The sequence below is a fragment of the Epinephelus moara genome, chromosome 9 (genome assembly GCF_006386435.1).
Source record: "Epinephelus moara isolate mb chromosome 9, YSFRI_EMoa_1.0, whole genome shotgun sequence".
NCBI lineage: Eukaryota > Metazoa > Chordata > Actinopteri > Perciformes > Serranidae > Epinephelus > Epinephelus moara.
In genome coordinates this window covers 26,447,974-26,466,789 of record NC_065514.1, presented here as the reverse complement: position 1 = coordinate 26,466,789, position 18,816 = coordinate 26,447,974, and the positions used below count along the sequence as shown (strand labels likewise).

The 18,816-nt window shown below is 41.2% G+C and overlaps 1 protein-coding gene across 1 annotated transcript; it reads right to left on the bottom strand.

The window, feature by feature from the left end:
- Positions 1 to 11,979: 11,979 nt before the first annotated feature.
- On the bottom strand, positions 11,980 to 15,430 carry LOC126395983 (urea transporter 1-like). The gene is given in 8 exon segments (XM_050053786.1): positions 11,980 to 12,246; positions 12,348 to 12,397; positions 12,480 to 12,614; positions 12,865 to 13,040; positions 13,231 to 13,425; positions 14,678 to 14,806; positions 14,999 to 15,200; positions 15,319 to 15,430. Coding segments are annotated over 8 exon segments (1,266 nt in total).
- Between the last annotated feature and the right edge of the window lie 3,386 nt (positions 15,431 to 18,816).

Below are 18,816 nucleotides of genomic sequence, written 5' to 3'. Positions count from 1 at the left end.
AGCGGCGCGACACGTCTGCAGCGCGAATCTCGTAGCAGCTCGCCCCCCTGTTAATCAATAGGGACTTTAGGCAGCGGTGGATTTTGCCACGGCTACGGCTCCCGGAAATAGATCTGCGCTCTGCTGATCGAGACTTAAGTCGTAGTGCCCGTGTTGCCTGCCATAGCCTGCTGACTCACTACGAGAAAACAAAGCATCTCAAGTAGTCGCTACAATGCGTGGTTAAATGGTTTTCATTATATTTCTGAAATGAAATGTGTTCTACAATTGATAGTGACACACTATATATTACATGTTTCAGCGATCCTTTCCCACAGACGCAGGATACTATGTATATTTCACTGTATAAAAACCATAGTGCATTATTTTCTGCTATAGGCTATATTCTCCCCTCATCCTTGCATTGCATATGGTAGCCTATATAATTTCTCAGTATACCCTATAAATACTATGTACATTAGTCTTTATTCCATTCCTTCATGCCAGCCTCTTTAGGAGCATACATAAGCCCTCCATCCCTCCCACGACACTTCTCTGATCACAGATGAACTTGTCTGGAATCCCGAGCACATCTGCCAACACTGGAAGGTCGCACTTTCTCACTCTGAGCTCCGCCAGACATTCATCCTCCTCCATTTCATCCAGGTGAAAACGCACATATAGTGTTGATATGGTAAATCTAAGTTCTTAGATTTGTTCACGTCATATTATAACAAAAACTCTTCCTCTGATATTAACTTGTCATCTAATGCATAGAACAACTCCTTTCTGGCCCTTTTGAAAGACATTTTGACCGAACTGAGATAGCTCACTTGAGCTGTGTTTTTACCCTCACCCCTGTCACGTGGTGCGTGATCAGCTGTTCCGACCTGACAGCTACTGCAGCAACCTGCTTAATGACTACTAGTGTTGTCACGATACCAAAATCTTTGTTTCGGTACCCATACCAATATGAATTTCGATACTTTTCGATACTTTTCGGTACTTTTCCTAAGGAAAAGTCCTTTTGGATACAAACCTTTAGAACAATAAATAGTAGGGGTGTAACGGTACCAAAAAATCATGGTTCGGTAAGTACCTCGATACGGACGTCACGGTTTGGTTGCTCAAATGTTTCACCAAGTTTGTGTTGTCTCGTGTTGTCTCCCTTTGCGAGGCAGACTTTGTCTTGTCTTTTTTCATGTGTGCCAGCTGCGAATGTTGATACAGGTGTTGTCATACACACCACTTGCGCAATATGTGGTCCAATAGGAACAAGGAAGGCGTTTGTGTGCATAAATGAATTAAATAAATTAATGAATTGAATCAATTTAAAAAGTACCGGTATTTTCCAAATGCAGTATAGTACCGTTTGGAATACTCTAGTACCACGGTACTATTTTAGTACCGGTATACCGTGCAACACTAATGACTACTGTGGATTTGACGGCTACGGTACCAGTGCCAGGAGAGATTTATTTCCGGGAGCCGGAGCCGTGGCAAAATCTGCCATTGCTTAAAGTCCCTAATTACAGCCGGCAACGGGAGCGGCGCGACAACTCTCTATTTTACGCGGCTCTAATATTTTTGTCGCGCTACGCTCCCCTACGCGACCCTCCAGCAGATAAAAACTACATGAAATAGTGTGCTAAATGAGCACAATGTGTTTTTAAATGAATAAACCATTATCAGAGGTGACATTTTGGGCCCCTGGGCCTGTGCCCGATAGGCCAGTACATTAATCCACCTATGATGGCAGTTGTTTTAAGTAGGCTACCTCACATCTCAGTATTTTAGTCCAGTGGCCCCCAACCTAAGGATTGGGCCCCCTTCAAGATAAATCTGACAGGTGTTGAGATAAGGTGTTGATAAGGTGTTGTTTGAAAGAATTAGTTTAGTGTAGTTTATTAGGATCCCTAATAGCTACATCATTGCAGCAGCTATCCTTGGTGTCTACAATGACAAAACAAAAAACAAAGTCCTGCTTTACCATTTGAAAGGGAGGAATTTTCATTTTGGTGGAACTGCTATCAACTTATATCTGAATTGTGTCAAGGGACCCCAACTACTGTTTTTCTAAGAGGGTCACAAGCCAAAAATGTTGGGAAGGTTTAATCTTCAACAACACAGATTATTATATAAGCTCAATATGTGATTTTTAGTGTTAAATCTTACTCTTGACAGTAACTAACAACTGTATCTGTCAGATAAATGTTGTGGCGTAAAATATACAATATTACCCTCTGAAATGTGTAGTAGAAGTACGAAGTAACATAACATACTCCTGTACAGTTACTTTCCACCACTGAGTAGCACAGGAAAAGATGAGTTAAGATCTTTTTTTGAGGCCCCTGTTTTGTTGTAGTGTTGTATTGGATTGCATTGTATTCTAGGGGTGGGGGAGAAGAAAATGTGCTTGTTATTCAACAGAATTCAAAACAAAAGTGCAGCCAATTATAACCCTAAACAAATACCACTGATTGACACTCCGAATGTGTTAAGGTTTATTTTCTGAAGCTGGAAATTATTTGGACTCAAACTGTTCTGTTAATGGAGTTTTGCTGGAAAGTTCAATGCGCTTTACAGAGGCTGTATTTATTGAATGGTTTCTGTATCCATTATGTTGTGCAGGTGTGCATGTAAATGTGTCCACCCCCGCAGTTCTGCATAGCAATTATGTATAGTGCTACAGACAATAGATGCAAACCAATGCAAATGAGCCATTTAATATCCAACAGCTGTGGAAGAAAATGGCAGCTTACAGTTATGTAATTGAAATGTGTTAAAAACCTTGTGTTGTTTGGTGAGTGTTCACATATCTTGCTCCTGCGAAAGATTCGAGATATCACCTTAAAATCATGTTGACTGCCTGAAGGATGCTGATTGCCTTGCCAGAAACAGTAATTGATGTGGAAGAATTTGTACTGTCAATCTTCGTTTTGATAAAAAGTACAAATAAACTCAAAGAGACTGAGTTCCTGTTACTTGAAAATATAAGTTTTATGACAATATAAATCTGATATCAGAGAAGCCTTTGGCACAGCACATGTGCACGGACAGAGATAGAACTCAAAGTACAGAGCAATCATTTCAGCCTTGTACAGTTTCCATCCCACATCATTCAATCAAGGTGGACCTTTTGTCTTCCAGACAGCTCAGGAGCCTCTCAACCAAGTGGCAACCTCAGGGGCTAAAAAAAAGAAGCCAACACGTAAGTGCTGAAAACTGCAGTTCCTCTAATGGCCACTTGAGGCCTGCTCCAAGAGCGAGTCAGTTCTCATAGACCCCCATAATTTCAACATTCATGACAACTGTACTGGGATGGGTTTTTATATAACTCAAACAAATGCAATATCCTGAGGTAAAAAGCTAACATAAACAAACCAACATCGCCACCACAATGAGGCTGTAAAGCCTCTGTGTTGTTGAATTTCAGTAGTCTCATTTAGCCACTTGTTAGCAACCGCCTTTAACGACACGAAAAAGCTTCAGAATTCACAAGTAGTGTATTTACTGACATGTTTTCTGTTGTAGAACAGAACATGTAAGTCTCTTCAGCCTTGTGTTAACCACATACCTTATTTTTAGCCATCTAATCAAAAACTAATTTAAAAAAATCCATTGACTTTGAGACAAGGAGACAGGGAGTGCTAAAATGCTAACTCATTTCTGGGTTTTAGGACTTACACAGTTTTAAAACCATAGTCATGCTAACCAAGCTTTATAGCAGCTAGCATTAACATTATCTCCACCCTCTTGTCCAGATATGGTCACTTCTGGCCCCGAAAATCCAAGATGGCGATGGCCAAAATGCCAAACATGAGGCTTCAAAACAACCAATAGGTGACATCGTCCATCTGACTATGTCCATTATTTTATACAATCTACGCTCTCAACACAAAACATGCCAAGTGCTAAGGGCACTGATGCTTCACAAGTTAACTACATATCCATACACAAATGAAAGATTTATGAGACACATAATACACTATTTCTTTATGATCATTCTAGAGTCTGATGAGTCCATAATAAGGGATTGTACAAAAATGATTAAAACAAAACCCTTCTCTCAGTAACTTGGCCCTGTTAGAAATATGTGCATGGAACAATAATCTTTACACAGCCCAAGTCACACATCAGAAGTGGAATTATTCCCCAGATTCCTCAAAACACAACAAATGTGTTGTCTGTTGGCAGAACACTCAAGCTGCTCGCTATCGCTGAACCAACAGCTATCAAATGAACACTTAGTACTAGCTCACTCATTAGCAGAACAGGTTTGATTGTGCTAAACATGCGTTATATCATTGGATACATTAACTCTACATGATACATTTAAGTTCATCACGGTTCTGGTAGATGCAGAATAAAGCAAAGATGACTGTTGGGTATTGAAGAAATGACACAGTGTATATAGTTAACGTTTAATCCCTGTTAATTATACAGATTGTTTTGCAGTTGTGCAGTATAATTATAGTTATACCCGTTTTTCCACCAAAATCCGTGTGTATGTGTGTTGTTGTTTTTTTAGACAACAGACACCTTTCCCTTTGTCAGTAGACCATAGCCATGCAGACAAGTATGGCTCTCTCGTTGTTTTCCTGGTGTGTCACGATTAGTAACAGCAGAAAGCTGCCTGGAGTCCAGTAAAAAGGGTGGTTACTTCTTTTTCATATCTGTCATACCATGTCATGCCAATCTCTCTTTCAAACTTGGTGCTGACCAATGTGCAATGATGTTCGAGCGCTACTCAGATGGAGATGGGTAGAATTTGTGGCTGAGAGGTTACCAACAGAGGCGATATGCTTCATAGCATTGCTCTGAAATGGGGGCTAAAACTAGCATCTTGATCTGGAAGTCCAACACTTTCTCGTTCTCATCCCAACTCGTCACAAATCACCGCTTGGTCAGGGGACTTTCATGTCTACATATGACATGATACGTGTAATCATGTGTCTGCTGTTGATGTTCTGGGACACTGTGTGAATTTACACTTGTTACATGCGTTGTGTCTTCTCAAAATACTCTTCAGTTTTCACAGGGGGTGTAGAGTTTCTTCTCGTTAGATATATAAAATCTTTTTCAAAGTAAAGTTACAATGTTGGTAAAACACCTTGTATTTATGTTTATTTCCTTGTGCAACAAACACACATGGTTAGATTTAGAAAAAAATATGATTTAGCTCAACATTCGTACAGAAAGCGAACACCAGACTCCTGGGTGAAAGTCCAGTTTTGTTGGACCCATCCACTACCCTTCCTGCCAGCAGTATAGGGACTTTCCAGCTCCTTTAGTTGTGTTGATATCTTGCGATTTTTCAAACTGACACTGTCCTGTGGTGTTAATAATTGACGCACCACTTGTTGCGGTATGATATCCAGCTGTATGATATGTACCATGCCTCATTATACCGTTGCGAAAGATGCCTTTTTGTGTTGGTGTCTGATGCTGAAATCACTGACAAAGCAGTAGTATCTGATGAGTTGGGAATAAGAACAGGCTGGGAAGCCACATTTCCATCCCTGCTGATCGGAGTCAATTGGTGCTAGAGCCGATAAATACCTGACTACTACAGAGTCATTTGTCCCGCAAGCAAATGTCAATTGTAACCTTTCCCGCTACAGACAAAAGCTAGATGTCAGTGAGTCTTAATAGGTTTTTGTCCAGTGGGAAAAAGGGCTTTAGATAGTTGGCCTTTAAAATGCACCTTTATGATCTTTTCAGTAAAACCCACAAGAAAAAGATGAAATTAAAAAAATCTTGGCCAAGAAAATAAAGACAACAAAAGATCCCTTCCCGCTCTCCCAAAATACATACATAAATCCTCTTTTCTGACTCCCCCCCCCTATTAATTCTGTACAGTCCCTAACCAGGAAGATCATTTAAAGACAAGAGAGGAAACTGGGGATGATGTTTAAGATGAATAGAATAAGATATTTAAAAATATCTCACAGTCCCACATAATGTTGTTGACTCACAAACCACACCACATGAAGGCCACTCTTGATGAAATGCAGCAAGTCATCTGCTTGAATGCGCTTTTACAGTCATTGAAAAGGAGCCAGTGTTTCTATTTAGAGATTATACTACAAGATTACGACACAGAGTCAACTCTTCAGCCGGCAGTGCAGCCATGGATATGGAAATCAGTGTCACGGGGAGCATACATACATGGCAGTGCTTCCTCCTCTGTAATGCTTCATACATCCAATGGGGGATGGAGTTTCCTGGGGATTCTCCTTTCGTCTTACAGGAAACGGCAGACAAATTTGGTCTGAACATGGTGTGCCAGGAGCGTCATGCACCAGATAGCAGCTCTTACATACTATTCACAGATTGAGCGAGATAGAGTGAATCACAACAGCCTCTTTCACAGCATTCATTCTTTCCTGCCCACGGGAACAGTCTGACTGTGTTCAGCCTGTTTTTCACACATTCACTCTGTCTCTCTCATAAACACATACAACGTCGCCTGTCAGTCTCCGAGAAATGAATGCTAATTAAAGTGCCAAGCTGCACCGACACCGTTATTGTTAGGCGGCGAGAAGGTGGACAGCTTACATGCAGCCCAGTGTTCTTGTGGTGTTGTTTGGTCTTCTCACATGCTCAGTAGTAACTTCATTGAACAGCCATTGTCTCAGCTTTTGTTCGTGCCCCCGGATTTTAACTAGAGGGTTAAATATGTGTCATTTTTTGTAATCAAATATGTATTGTTTTATAACTGAAAATAAAATGAAACTCTAGTCAGTAGACTGTTCCCTTTTTGTCTGCTTTTACCAATACATACTATGCCCATATAAGCTTGCACTAACATTTTGTAGGGGAGTTGTGAATCAGTACATGCAGACTCACCTCCACGGTATTCATGCATGCCAACTCTTAAAGCTGTAGTTGGGAACTTTTAAAAAAATAACTGTCATATTTGCTGAAACTGTCATTGTGTCTACACAGAAGCAGGTTAGATGACGAAGAAAAAATCATGCTCCTCTCCCCCCTCGTATTGTACCTTTCCACACCTTAACAAAAACAACTAATCAGAGCTGAGGAGTGTCTAACGCAGCTGTCAGTCATGTCAATCACTGCTCATGAACTGCAGCCAAACTGTCAAACTAGGCAGCGATTATCAAATATGAATCATGTTTCTGTAATTGCACTGTCTATTTTTTTTGCCTTAGATGTTTTTTCAGAAACATCTTTTAGTGTACTGTTAAGATGTAAAAAGAGAGAGAGCTGGTCTGGCTGCTGGGTCAGACACTTTCTCATTTTACAGCTAAACAGTACACTAAAACATGTCTCTGAAAACATGTGAGGTGAGAAATAGGCAATGTAGTAACAGAATCCTGATTCATATTTGCTTAACGCTGCCTAGTTTGACTCGCAGTTCACGAGAAGTGATTGACAAGATTGACAGCTGCGTTAGAGGCTCTTTGGCTCGGATTGGTTGTTGATGATTCTAGCGATTGCCATTAGAAGCAATAGGAGGAGGAGGAGGAACATGATTTTTTTTACTCCCCTTTTAGAATATATTGATAGTTTCAACAGTTAGCCCTGCGATAGTCTGGCGACCTGTCTGGGATGTACTCCACCTCCCGCCCAGGTTCAGCTGGGATAGGCTCCAGCCCCCCGCGACCCCTAACAGGATAAGCAGTTACGGAAATGACAGTTTAAACAAATCGGACAAAAAGTTATTTCATAATAGTTAACAATTGTAGCTTTAAGTAAAAGAAATGAGTAAATAAATAAAAGCAGAATTGCCCCCCAGCAAGATCCAGAGTATTAGAGCTGTAGCCATGATTTTCAGAGGGCCAATTTCTCCCAAGCAGACACCCCACCCATTTTTTAATATATGGACTTATGAGTCCATATATTAAAAAACAATTACTGGATTGATAGCCATGAAAATTGTAGCAGATATTCATGGTCCCCCAGGGACAGTATTGTAGTACTCATTTGGTCTTGATTGATTGGTTTTGGTCTAGAGATCTGTCCCAAGACCACTTTTTGAAGGTCTCTGACTCAGACTTGACTGCATTTTTACTCAGCCTTGTCTCGGTCGTAGACAAAAAGGACTCTGGATTTAATTTTTAAGACCAGTCAAGACCACAACTATGTGGATCTCACTAAATTGCCTGTGCAAAAACAAGCGTTGAATAAAGATGGATAAGTTGATTTCAGATCCTTAGGGTTTGTTTCTATTTGTTTGCTCATATAAAACAAAGGACAATTCCAGCACATAGAATTCACCCGTAAAATGCCTTTTGATTATTTTATCAAGACATATCTCATGGTACACTTATTCACACATATATTCAGCATATGGCAATAAAGGAGATGAATAAAGAGGCTTCATTTGTTTTCTGTGGGTGTTTCTATGCATGTGGAGCATTCAGCTCAATTTGAGGAGTGCCTTCATGTTCCATGTTTATCATAAGTGTGTCATGTTGTGTGGGACTCACACTGATCTGGTCTTGGTTTAGGTGGTCTTGACTACAGCACTGAGGGGGAATGCAAATGTCTGGACTTCACTGCACTTGCAGACTCTTGGACTTTGCGGGTGCATTCCCATAGAAGTCTACGCGTGCTGAGAGCTGTCCAAATCCACAACTCATCCAGTCCACAAGGGGCTTTCTGAGACTTCACCAAACTTCACTGATTGAATTACCCACAATTCAGTGTGATACAGACATGATGTTGTAGTTTCTCCAACTGTGGACCCAAAAAACCCAAAACGTATTATGAATGTGTAAAACAATTACTGTGTTAAAATGCTAGTTGAATCATGTAAGTCAGAAATAATGTTCGACTACATTATTATACAGAAATATTCAGAGGTATAGACTACATTTTTATCATTGCAGTTAACCCTATAAATCAGTGTCGTGTAATGCCAAATATATACAGGTTAGGAAAACTGTCTGAATGATTGTCTCAGGTAAAACAATCCTCAGCCTTGGGTCTCATGTGAGGAGTATGACAATCACATAAGGCCAATACTGCAGCCATCACTATGTTTATGATTGTAGTTGCCTTGAGGCCTGTCTATTAGCGGCTTTTATAGCCTTGCAGCCTCGCAAGGCTTCTTTTTTTAGGTTTCTTTGCCTTAGTTTGACAGGACAGCTTTAAGCGTGAAAGGGGGAGAGAGACAAAGGGCCACAGGTTGGAGCCGAGCCCACGGCCGCTGCGACAATGACATTGCCCTTGTACTTGGGATGCCTGCTTTACCCACTGAGCTACTGGGCACCCCACACTTGCAAAATTGATGTGATCATGGTGAACACTTCACAGTGCAAACGACTGAAGTCTGCGAGGGCTCATTCCACAACACTCTTAGTGTTCTTCACATTTTATTTATTCAGTAAACTTCTCAGTTGTATTTTCTGTACCTTTCATTTCTCAACACGAAGGTCTAAATGCTGTTTCCACCCTTGCCAAGACTAAAGCTCTGGTGAAAAGATTCTCAGTCCTTCATGATTTATTTATTTTGTTTTTGTTGGCCTAAAAGTAGTCAAATTTACTGAGTCTTAAACTACTCAAATCATCCAAACGAACACCCACTGCGAGGACTGGCCAAATGATGGATGTCCAATTTATTCCAACCTTGCCTAACAACAAGTACTACAACTCTATCGACAACAACAAATCTATGTTATTGTTGGATGGTGAAAGAAATTGGTTGTGTGGTGTGCAACCTTCTCTTATAGGGCATGAGTTAACACCATGATGACACTCATCATTTATAGGTTTAACGGCAGAATAAGAACTCACTCTGGGTTGCGACAAACCCCAAATTTCCAGAAAAGCATACAGAGAACATAACATGTGTCCTCGATTGTATTATTGTATTATTATTTATTGTTACAACTACTTAAAATTGACTGACAACTGCTACATTTCACTGAAAACATTTTTTATTATTTCATGTGACAAATCAATTGAATTCAGTATTAAAAGTTTATAGTTTTTGGACAGAACGCAGTGATGTAACTGCTATTGATGACCATCTGCACAGATCCATGTGGCGGAAATGATGCACATCTGCAGAAAATGTTCTACATGTTCAATTAGACATCACTCAAACTAACATTACAGGCAGAATGGCGACCAGGCAAAATAATGAGGTGCAGATATATTTCGACAAAATAAACAAAATGAATGTGCAGTGCAAGCTATATAAAGTCAAATTCTTGATCATAGCTAGTTTCTTCTGTCTGTGCAGAGCAGAGAGGTAGACTAACCCCAACACACATCCAGTGTTTCTCTTGAGTTATCATTTCTGACCCCATTCTTATGTTCAATTATTTTTTGGTTTTGTAAGTACTCTATTATGATTTAATGTGAGTTCCTGATTATGGAAATTACTCCAAATGCCAATCCCACCCACCACACCATTAGTATGTAGACATTTGGTCCACTTCCCCTGCTCTTGTGCCAATTATGCTGTCATTATTGTCATTCTGTTGGTACTAACCCAGTTTTAATTACGCTTATGAAATACTTGGCCTGCTTTTCTTAAAAGATAGACACAGGAGTAGACAAACAGCCAGTACAGAGACACAGGCACTGGCATACTATACATGCAGGTGTATGTGTGAACATTCTCAGGTTCAGCCCCGTCTGTCTCTCCTTTGTTCTGTTGTGTGGGAGCAGTGGGTGCCGCCTGTAGGGGACTCTGCAAGGTGAATCACGCTGCTGTGAGCACACAGCACTGGCACAGAGAAAGTGACACAGGGCAACACTTGTTCTGTCCTTCAAAGGTCGCCGGATGAATCAACGTTATGTAAAAGGCCACCGAAAATCCACTTACTAAGGTCACTCTTACCCAAATGTTGATAAGAAGGAACATACAGGCAGCATTGAGGAAAGTTTCCTTCTGTAATACCCTCAGAATATTAAGTAGAAATGGTTTATTTGAGAAGATGTTGGGGTCAAACAGGGCAGAGAGAAAAAAAATAAGCACATTAGACATTCAAGAAAAAAAAACTGTAATAACAGCTCATGTTTTATCACCAGTCAAGAAAATGAGATGTTCTCATTTTCGACTTGTTCCCCTCTCCCTCGTCTCGCACCTTCTCCCCCGATGTACTGTCGCTCCCACACATGTCTGGGAGTGTGACTGTTATGTGTAGCACTGGCTAGACTAGAGCCATGTGCCTCGGTACATCAGATACAGACACAGACAGACAGATGGCAATAAATACACAAAAAGATTTACTCATAAATGTAAATATAAATGCAGACCCAGACAGAGCTCGGTATACCTTTTATTAGCTGACAAGTCGGCGGCTGCTTTTCGAAGAGATCAAAATCTTGTTGCAGGAGGAAAAAGGAAGAAGGGTTGTCCTCAAAAGAACTTATGAGGAAACATAATAGCAGAGTGCGTTTAAGGACAGCGGGGAGGAAGCAGATAAGCACAAAGGAGAGGAAAGAAACCAACATAGAGGTAAAGAGGAACGATAAGGGGACAGATTGGAGTACAGAAGGGAGTGATGGATAGTGGCTGGCAGAGAAAAGGGTGTTTTTGCTGGGGGAGCACTTTATGAAATCTCCCCTACAGCTCACTGTCTGCACTGATGAAATGCTCTGCTGCATTTTAAATCAACTCAAAGCATCCATTGAAACTGTGCTGCTGAGAAGGGAGGAGAGTCTGTCACTCTTTGCTTTGTAATGACTGTTAAAAAGAATAACACCACAAGGCTACATTTAGTTGATATAGATGTTATACATAATCACATTCGTGCAGTCAAATCTGCTCAGTATTTTCCACAGTGTTAGTACATGCAACAACAGTGGGTCTGTCTTTCCTTGGAAAGTGCTGCCCTCTGCTGTGTGGAGCGCTGCATGAGAAAATATTTGCCATCTAGATGATATTACCCCAGTGTCAGACATTTTATATAACACATATTGTTATGTAAGGAAGAAATGCCAAAACTGTACATTACCACCATTCCTTTTCCATTTACTACAATTTAATTCTCATAACTTGTAGAGCATCGCCTCTAATCACACAGATTCACTGCAGTCCTTGTCCACGACCAACTGGACATTTGGCTGTCCGTTCCCTTTCAGCGTGGCCTCTTCTTGGCTGCAGCTCTGCTGACTGCGCCGAGCTTTCTCCGAGGCCTTTAATTGTCTCTGGTAGCGCCGGTTTTCCTCGGGGTAGGAGACCACAGACAGAGGCAGTCTGCAGATGGCTGGGATCTCAGAGGAAATGAGGAGGAAGATGAGAGTCGACAGGCAGAAAGGCCATGTGCAGGCTGGTAATGCGAGCTGAAAGGGGATGTCATAGGAGAGGGGAGCATGACACATGTTGTGAAAGACATTTGGGTGTCCAGATTATGGTTATAGAATGTGATTTGGAAGGAACTTACCACTGACATCAGTTTTGAGATCGCTGCCGTCATGTATGCGCAGAAAAGTGCTAGAAGAAAACACGGTAATGAAAATCATTTCTGTGCGGCTACCTGAAGGAGGATAGCGATCATGCTGTTTGCTAATCTTACCACATATTACAGCCATTAGATGGGTTTGCCATGTTAGGACATAGAAGACCCCCCCGATGGCAATGCAGGATAGGGCGCTGTTGTATCCCCACAGCCCAGAGTAAATGTCCTTGTGAGGCGCTGCAAGAGCAAATCCTGTACCACACAATAGAGACAAGCTCAATATTCACCATGAAATTCAATATTAAACAGCAAACAATTGCACAAATGTCAGATCTGAAAACTGCGTCAACAACATACACAGGCTGTACAGCATTATTTGAGAAAACATGCCATGGTTCATTCACCATAATGCCATGGTGCCCTTTGAAAAAGCCAGAGCTCCCGCTGTAGCCTCTCAGCAGACATTATGCATATTTTTATGCAGATGGGAGAATCTCTTTACCAGACAGCATGCCAGCAGCAGAGCCCCACATGGCATGAAAACAGATAGTTGGTGAGGAAAGCAGCAGGGCCAGAAGGATGAGACCTCCTGTCCAAGGACTGTCGCAGCCATACACCTGGCCCACACCAACTGGCACTGACAGGATGAGCTGCAAATGGAAAGCCTCCATTTACTTACTTTTATAAAAAAAAAATGTTTGCAGTAAAGCCACTCTTATCATTAAGACGGTTGATTTTTAAAGAGCTACTGGACCAATAACATTACTGTTATACTTGAGATATATTGAGACTGTCCATGGTGTTATTAGGAAGGTGCAGATGGTGATTTGACTGAAAATCCACCTGAAATTGCACAAGAAAAGATTACATTATCATATGTAGCTAATCATTGTGTATGTGCATCATTGTTTGTATAGCAGGGCTGTACTGTACCTCTGGGAAGTAAGGGTGATTGGCTCCTGTAGCTGCAACATGTAGACACACCAAAATGTTAAAGGGCAGGGTGAATATAGGGAGGTCCCATTTGCTGGAAACTGAGGACAAAGCACTGGAGACCACCGGGCTGTGAACAGAGGAAATGGTTACCTGATTGGACGGAAAGGCAAACTAGAACATACTGACATTATGGTACCCTCGCCTATGTTATTTATGTTTTCCTTAAGGATGGAACTGTATGTACAAAGTTGAACGTTTGTACAGCCTAATTTAACTCTGTGAATTACTGTTTCAACCAGCCCACTCCCAATGCGTCAAATGGCGCCCAACACCGACACAAAGAATCATGTTTTTAAGTTTATAATGCCGGTGGATGACATCAGTTTAAAACACTGCCAGTAACAACGTAATGTAAGAAGCTGAAAAGACCCTATAGGGCGGGCGGGAGGGACGGTGGATGGGTCCAATAACCATTAGGTAACGTTAACCATGTGATGCTAACATTTAGCCCTGTAACAGGCTTAGTCTCACAACTGTCCTTGGTATGGAGTTCATACTCCCACAACAGCAGCTATGACCCATACAGTCTGTGGTAAAATTGGTGTAGTTGGCAGTTCAGCATGCTGAGATGCCAATAAAGTACTCTGCTTATATCGGCATTTATTTATTAAATGATATGAAGCGGGTTTTCTCTGGGTACTCCGGCTTCCTCCCACAGTCCAAAGACATGCAAGTTAATTGGTGACTCTAAATTGTCCGTAGGTGTGAGTGTTAATGGTTGTCAGTCTCTATGTGTCAGCCCTGCGAAAGTCTGGCGACCTGTCCAGGGTGTACCCTGCCTCTCGCCCAATGTCAGCTGGGATAGGCTCCAGCCCCCCCGCGACCCTCAAGAGGATAAGCAATTACAAAATGGATGGATGATATGCAGTGGAAACTAGCAAATTTGTTAGGAGATGATAACGAGGACCAAGAAAAACAGAGATGTTTTTTAATTATGGCTTTTTGTGGAACAATGGCTTCTACTTCTCTCCTGAGGTGTGTGTGTGAAGTCTGAACCAGCAGTGGTGGGATGGTGATTTGAACAGCCTCACTGAAACCGATTTCATCAAAAATTTGTAAATTTCAAGGACTACTTTTAATTACATATGTCAGTTCCTCTCCACAAGACTCTCCTGGCAGGACACTCGGTGCAGAATTGTGATAAATGAACGCAACCAAAATGTCTGGATTTTCAGGGTTCTTGTTTTAAAATATAAAATTCAGACAGTGTTTTCCACCTACTCACAGAGTTGGATGTTTGCTGAGAAATGAGAGTCTGCTATTGAGTTGAAAAGTGTGTGCAATCAAACGAATCGAATCAAGTTTAGGAGAACACTTACCACAACATGGACATGAACACATTTGGCAATAACAGCCACCAGTACCAGCTTCCTTTGGTGGAGAAAACAGCCATCAGTATGCCAACCAGGGTTCCATTGTAGCCATATAAACCCGCTGATATGGCTTTCCTGCGGAGAATGTGACAGATGTGTAAAACACATTAAAATGAGAAACACACTGTGAAAATAGCACAGTGTGAAAGAAAGTGTAGCCCCGGGGAGTTTAAGTGGAAGAGACAGCGATAATGACTTAATGTCAGGATGAAAATGTTTGTTTTTTTAACGATGAAGTCAAACAAACATATGGAGATGTAATCTGACCTGTTTTGTCCCAGCAAGAGCGCAGACACTGTGGACACAAAGGTACCCAGCAGGCCGTTCAGAGCCCACCAAGGGTCCTGCAGGAAGAGGCCGGCCGTGACGAGGAGCCCACTGACAGGGTTGTTGACGGACATGACCTGGGCCACCCCTCGGAAAATCCAGTCCACTAGTTGGATTGCCAAAACCTGTCCTGTCAGAGATTGATAGTGATGTCATTTGTCATCACCTGAAGTACATTACAAAAGGCTTAAACTGAACCTATATTAAATTCTTAAGCACATTCACTCAAAATGTAGCTGACATGACCGCTCATCACCTACTTTTAACCCAGTCTGCACAGAGATGCATGTCCCCGGTGAAAAGCCTGAAAGCTCTGACGAGGACGGAGCGAGCTGGAGATTCTTCATGTGAAGGCTGGTTGCTGTTGTCCATACTTGCTGTCAATAGAGTTTATTGAAATTTTAGTACAACAATTTGTACAAAACAGGCTTTTAGTAAACTACAAAAAAGACACAAAATTGCCCCAAAGAGACACAAAACAAACACAAAGAGACACAAAAGCACCAAAAGATGCAAAACGACTTCAAAGAGAAGCAAAACCACCACAAAGTCTATGTGTCTCACTCCTGTGTTGGAGAGGTGATGGGCCCTTCTGCATATCTGTGCCCAGGAGCCCATTCATTCATATTTTGCCCATGACTATATTATATACAGTACTGTATCTGGCCACTGTTGAGATTGAAATGTTGTCAGTCGGTCCTTCACTCTGGTCCAGACTGCAAGATCTCAACAGCTTTTGGATGTATTGCCAATAAATTTGAAACAGATTGTGACCCCTGCCAAGCTTTGACATAACTACAACTCAACAAAGCCAGCAGTTGGTGCCATAACAGGCTGGTTTATTACACTCAGGGTCACTGCTATTAATTCTATAAAGGAAGTTTAAAGTGGAGGCGTCTTGCTGCAGGAGTGTGGTGCACCAATCAGAAGGCTGATGCACTGGAAGTATACTGGCAGTGGATAACCAAACACCACATACACAAGATAAACCCTTTTTTCCCCAACAAAAAAACACACCAACTACACATATTAATCTCATTCTAACTACAGGTTAACACAGCTTGATATTAAGGTCCAGTGTGGATTTAGGGGCATTTATTGGTAGAATTGGTATATAATATTCATAGCTATGTTTTCAGTAGTGTAGAATCACCTGAAAAAAGGAATCATTGTGTTTTCATAACCTTAGAATGAGCCATTTATATCTACATACAGAGCGGGTCCTCTTCCACTGAGTCCTCCATGTTATTCTACAGTAGCCCAGAATGAACAAATCAAACACCGGCTCTTGATAGGGCCAGTGTTTCCTCTGACATTTTTGTGTTTCAAATAGGCCATCATAGTTCCCCCACATGCTTGGCACATGGGCGAAGTTTCAGTTTTAGATGCCACTAAATCATACAAACTGGACCTTTAAAAAGGAATTCTCATACTTTGTCACTGCCAATACTCCAGGACTGTTATGACCCTTTACAAAGGAAACAACAATTTCTTGGCAGACCCACCATTCTGCAATAAAAACCTGTAATAAATACCTCTAGTTTGTGGGATTTAGTGGCATCTAGCAGTGAGTTGCAACATTGCAACCAACTGAAACTTCTCCTGTGTGCCAAGCGTGTAGGAGAACTATGGTGACCAACGTGAAAGCGTGAATGGCCCCATATAGAGCCAGTGTTTGTTTTGTCTGCTGTGGGCTAATTAAGGACCAACAAACTCCGTGGAAGAGGACTCACTTCGTATATAGCTCATTTGTAGGTAACAAAAACACAGTGATTCTTTATTTAAGGTGATTATACAATAATGAAAACATAGTCATGAATATTTTATTCAATTTCTGCTCATGTATCCCCCTGAATCCTACACACTGGACCTTTAACAATCAAATAATCCTATTTCAAACACCAAGAGTTTGTTTGTCATAACAAAGAAGCATATGGATGGGAGCAGGAATGAAGCTGACACACCTGTGCTTCATGAGCCCCTTAACAGTTCAGGTGCTCTCACCTTGATTGGCCAAATTGTGCCTGGGAGTTAGTGTCCCCCTACTCCAATCAATTCATGGTCCCCAGAGGATGAATCTTAATAACTCTGATGACCCTCTGACTTTTCATCTTATAGGGTGCCAGGTGAACAAATTTTCATTTTTCTAATTCACAATGAAAATAAATTGATTCACACTGATAATTTCTTTTTGTACTATGAATGCAAAAAATGGGCCAGAGTGCATTAAAAAAAAATCAGTGAAGGATCCCCTTGAATGCCCGACAGAAGCTAAGCCCAGAATGTGTTCAAATCCTAGAAACTGGCCTCTGGCTTGATGTCATTTTGCAAAAGTGGACCCCGGGCACAGGGTTAATTAAGTTAAGTATCCCTGGTCTTGTTTTCACTTATCCTGTGACATATCTCAGTATATTTATTTATTGGACAGATTGGCACTTAATTTTGTAAACACTCATGATGCACAGAGACTGTATCCTTTATCTTTGGTGATCCCCAGACATTGGTGGTTTTAGTAAAATGTCTCAACAAATGTATGGATGATTCATCTGGCAAAGTACAGCTTTGCCTTGGCTGAAGACACTCAGTCTTATTCTGCCTCTAAGCTTCTACAGTCCACGTGTTCATTAGACTTAAAATATTAATTTAGACCTTGATATTGTCAGATATCGACATCCACCCTTCCTCTGTAACTCAGAAATAGACGAGTCGACGCCTTTCTGCCCACAAACTAAATGTGAACATGATTCCCGTCGCTCCCTGGGGTGGAAACAATTCCGACAGAGAAGTGTGAGCTAAAATCTAAACTTCACTGCCAGTTTGCCACGTCGTTTTCTATTCTTTTTATTTTCAGATTTTTTTTTGAAGAAGTGATCAAAGCAGATTTCCCAAAGAGCTTCCCACTGTTACCGTCAACATCCGCAGTCACAGTTCTCTGCATGAAAGCCTGGGTGTGTTTCTGTTGTTGAGTGAACGGTGAACCTCTTGATCTTTCAGCTCTGTCTGCAGCCTCTTTTCTTCTGTGCCACAATACTTCTTAAGAATCGACAAATATGGAAGCAGCTGAACACAACTCTGCACTAACTTTTGTGATTCAATGTTGGATCGAATACAAAACAATCAGTATATTACCTTGTATGTGTCCAGAGGTAGCTCAGACCATGATACTGCTATCTTCGAGCCATCATATTGTTATGGCTTTGCAAATCGTGATTGCTTGATTATTGTCTTGTTTTGTGCTGTTTCCTTTCTTTGTGCATTTTTGATAGCACCCTTGGGAGTTGCTTTTTTCTCACTCAGTGCTGGGGATTGCTGCTGTGGCACACAACCTGTATACACACACACTCACTGCCTCTTGAATACCAGGGTCAGTGTTTATTCATTAGGATAAAAATAGCTTGTTGACTGGCAGTAGTGCCCCCAGATATGGCTGGCCAGATGGGACTTCTAAAGATCTTGGGATGGCAACTATAACTGAATGTCACGAATTTGATTATGCTGTTGTAGTACATAGGGAAGTTAAAACTATGTCAATATGAGAGTTCAGGAATCACATACTGATACATTTTTGTTCCTTATTTTCCATGTAGTAATATTGATTATTTGCTGTGCATAGACTAACACCAGCACAGTTAACATTTTGAGTCCCACAACAATCCTGTCTTTATGTGTTATGTATCAGTACATGTCTTAGGTGATTCATTGTTCAAATAAGCTGGGTGTCCTTTTCTTAAAAAAGACAAATATACAGCTTTCCTTTG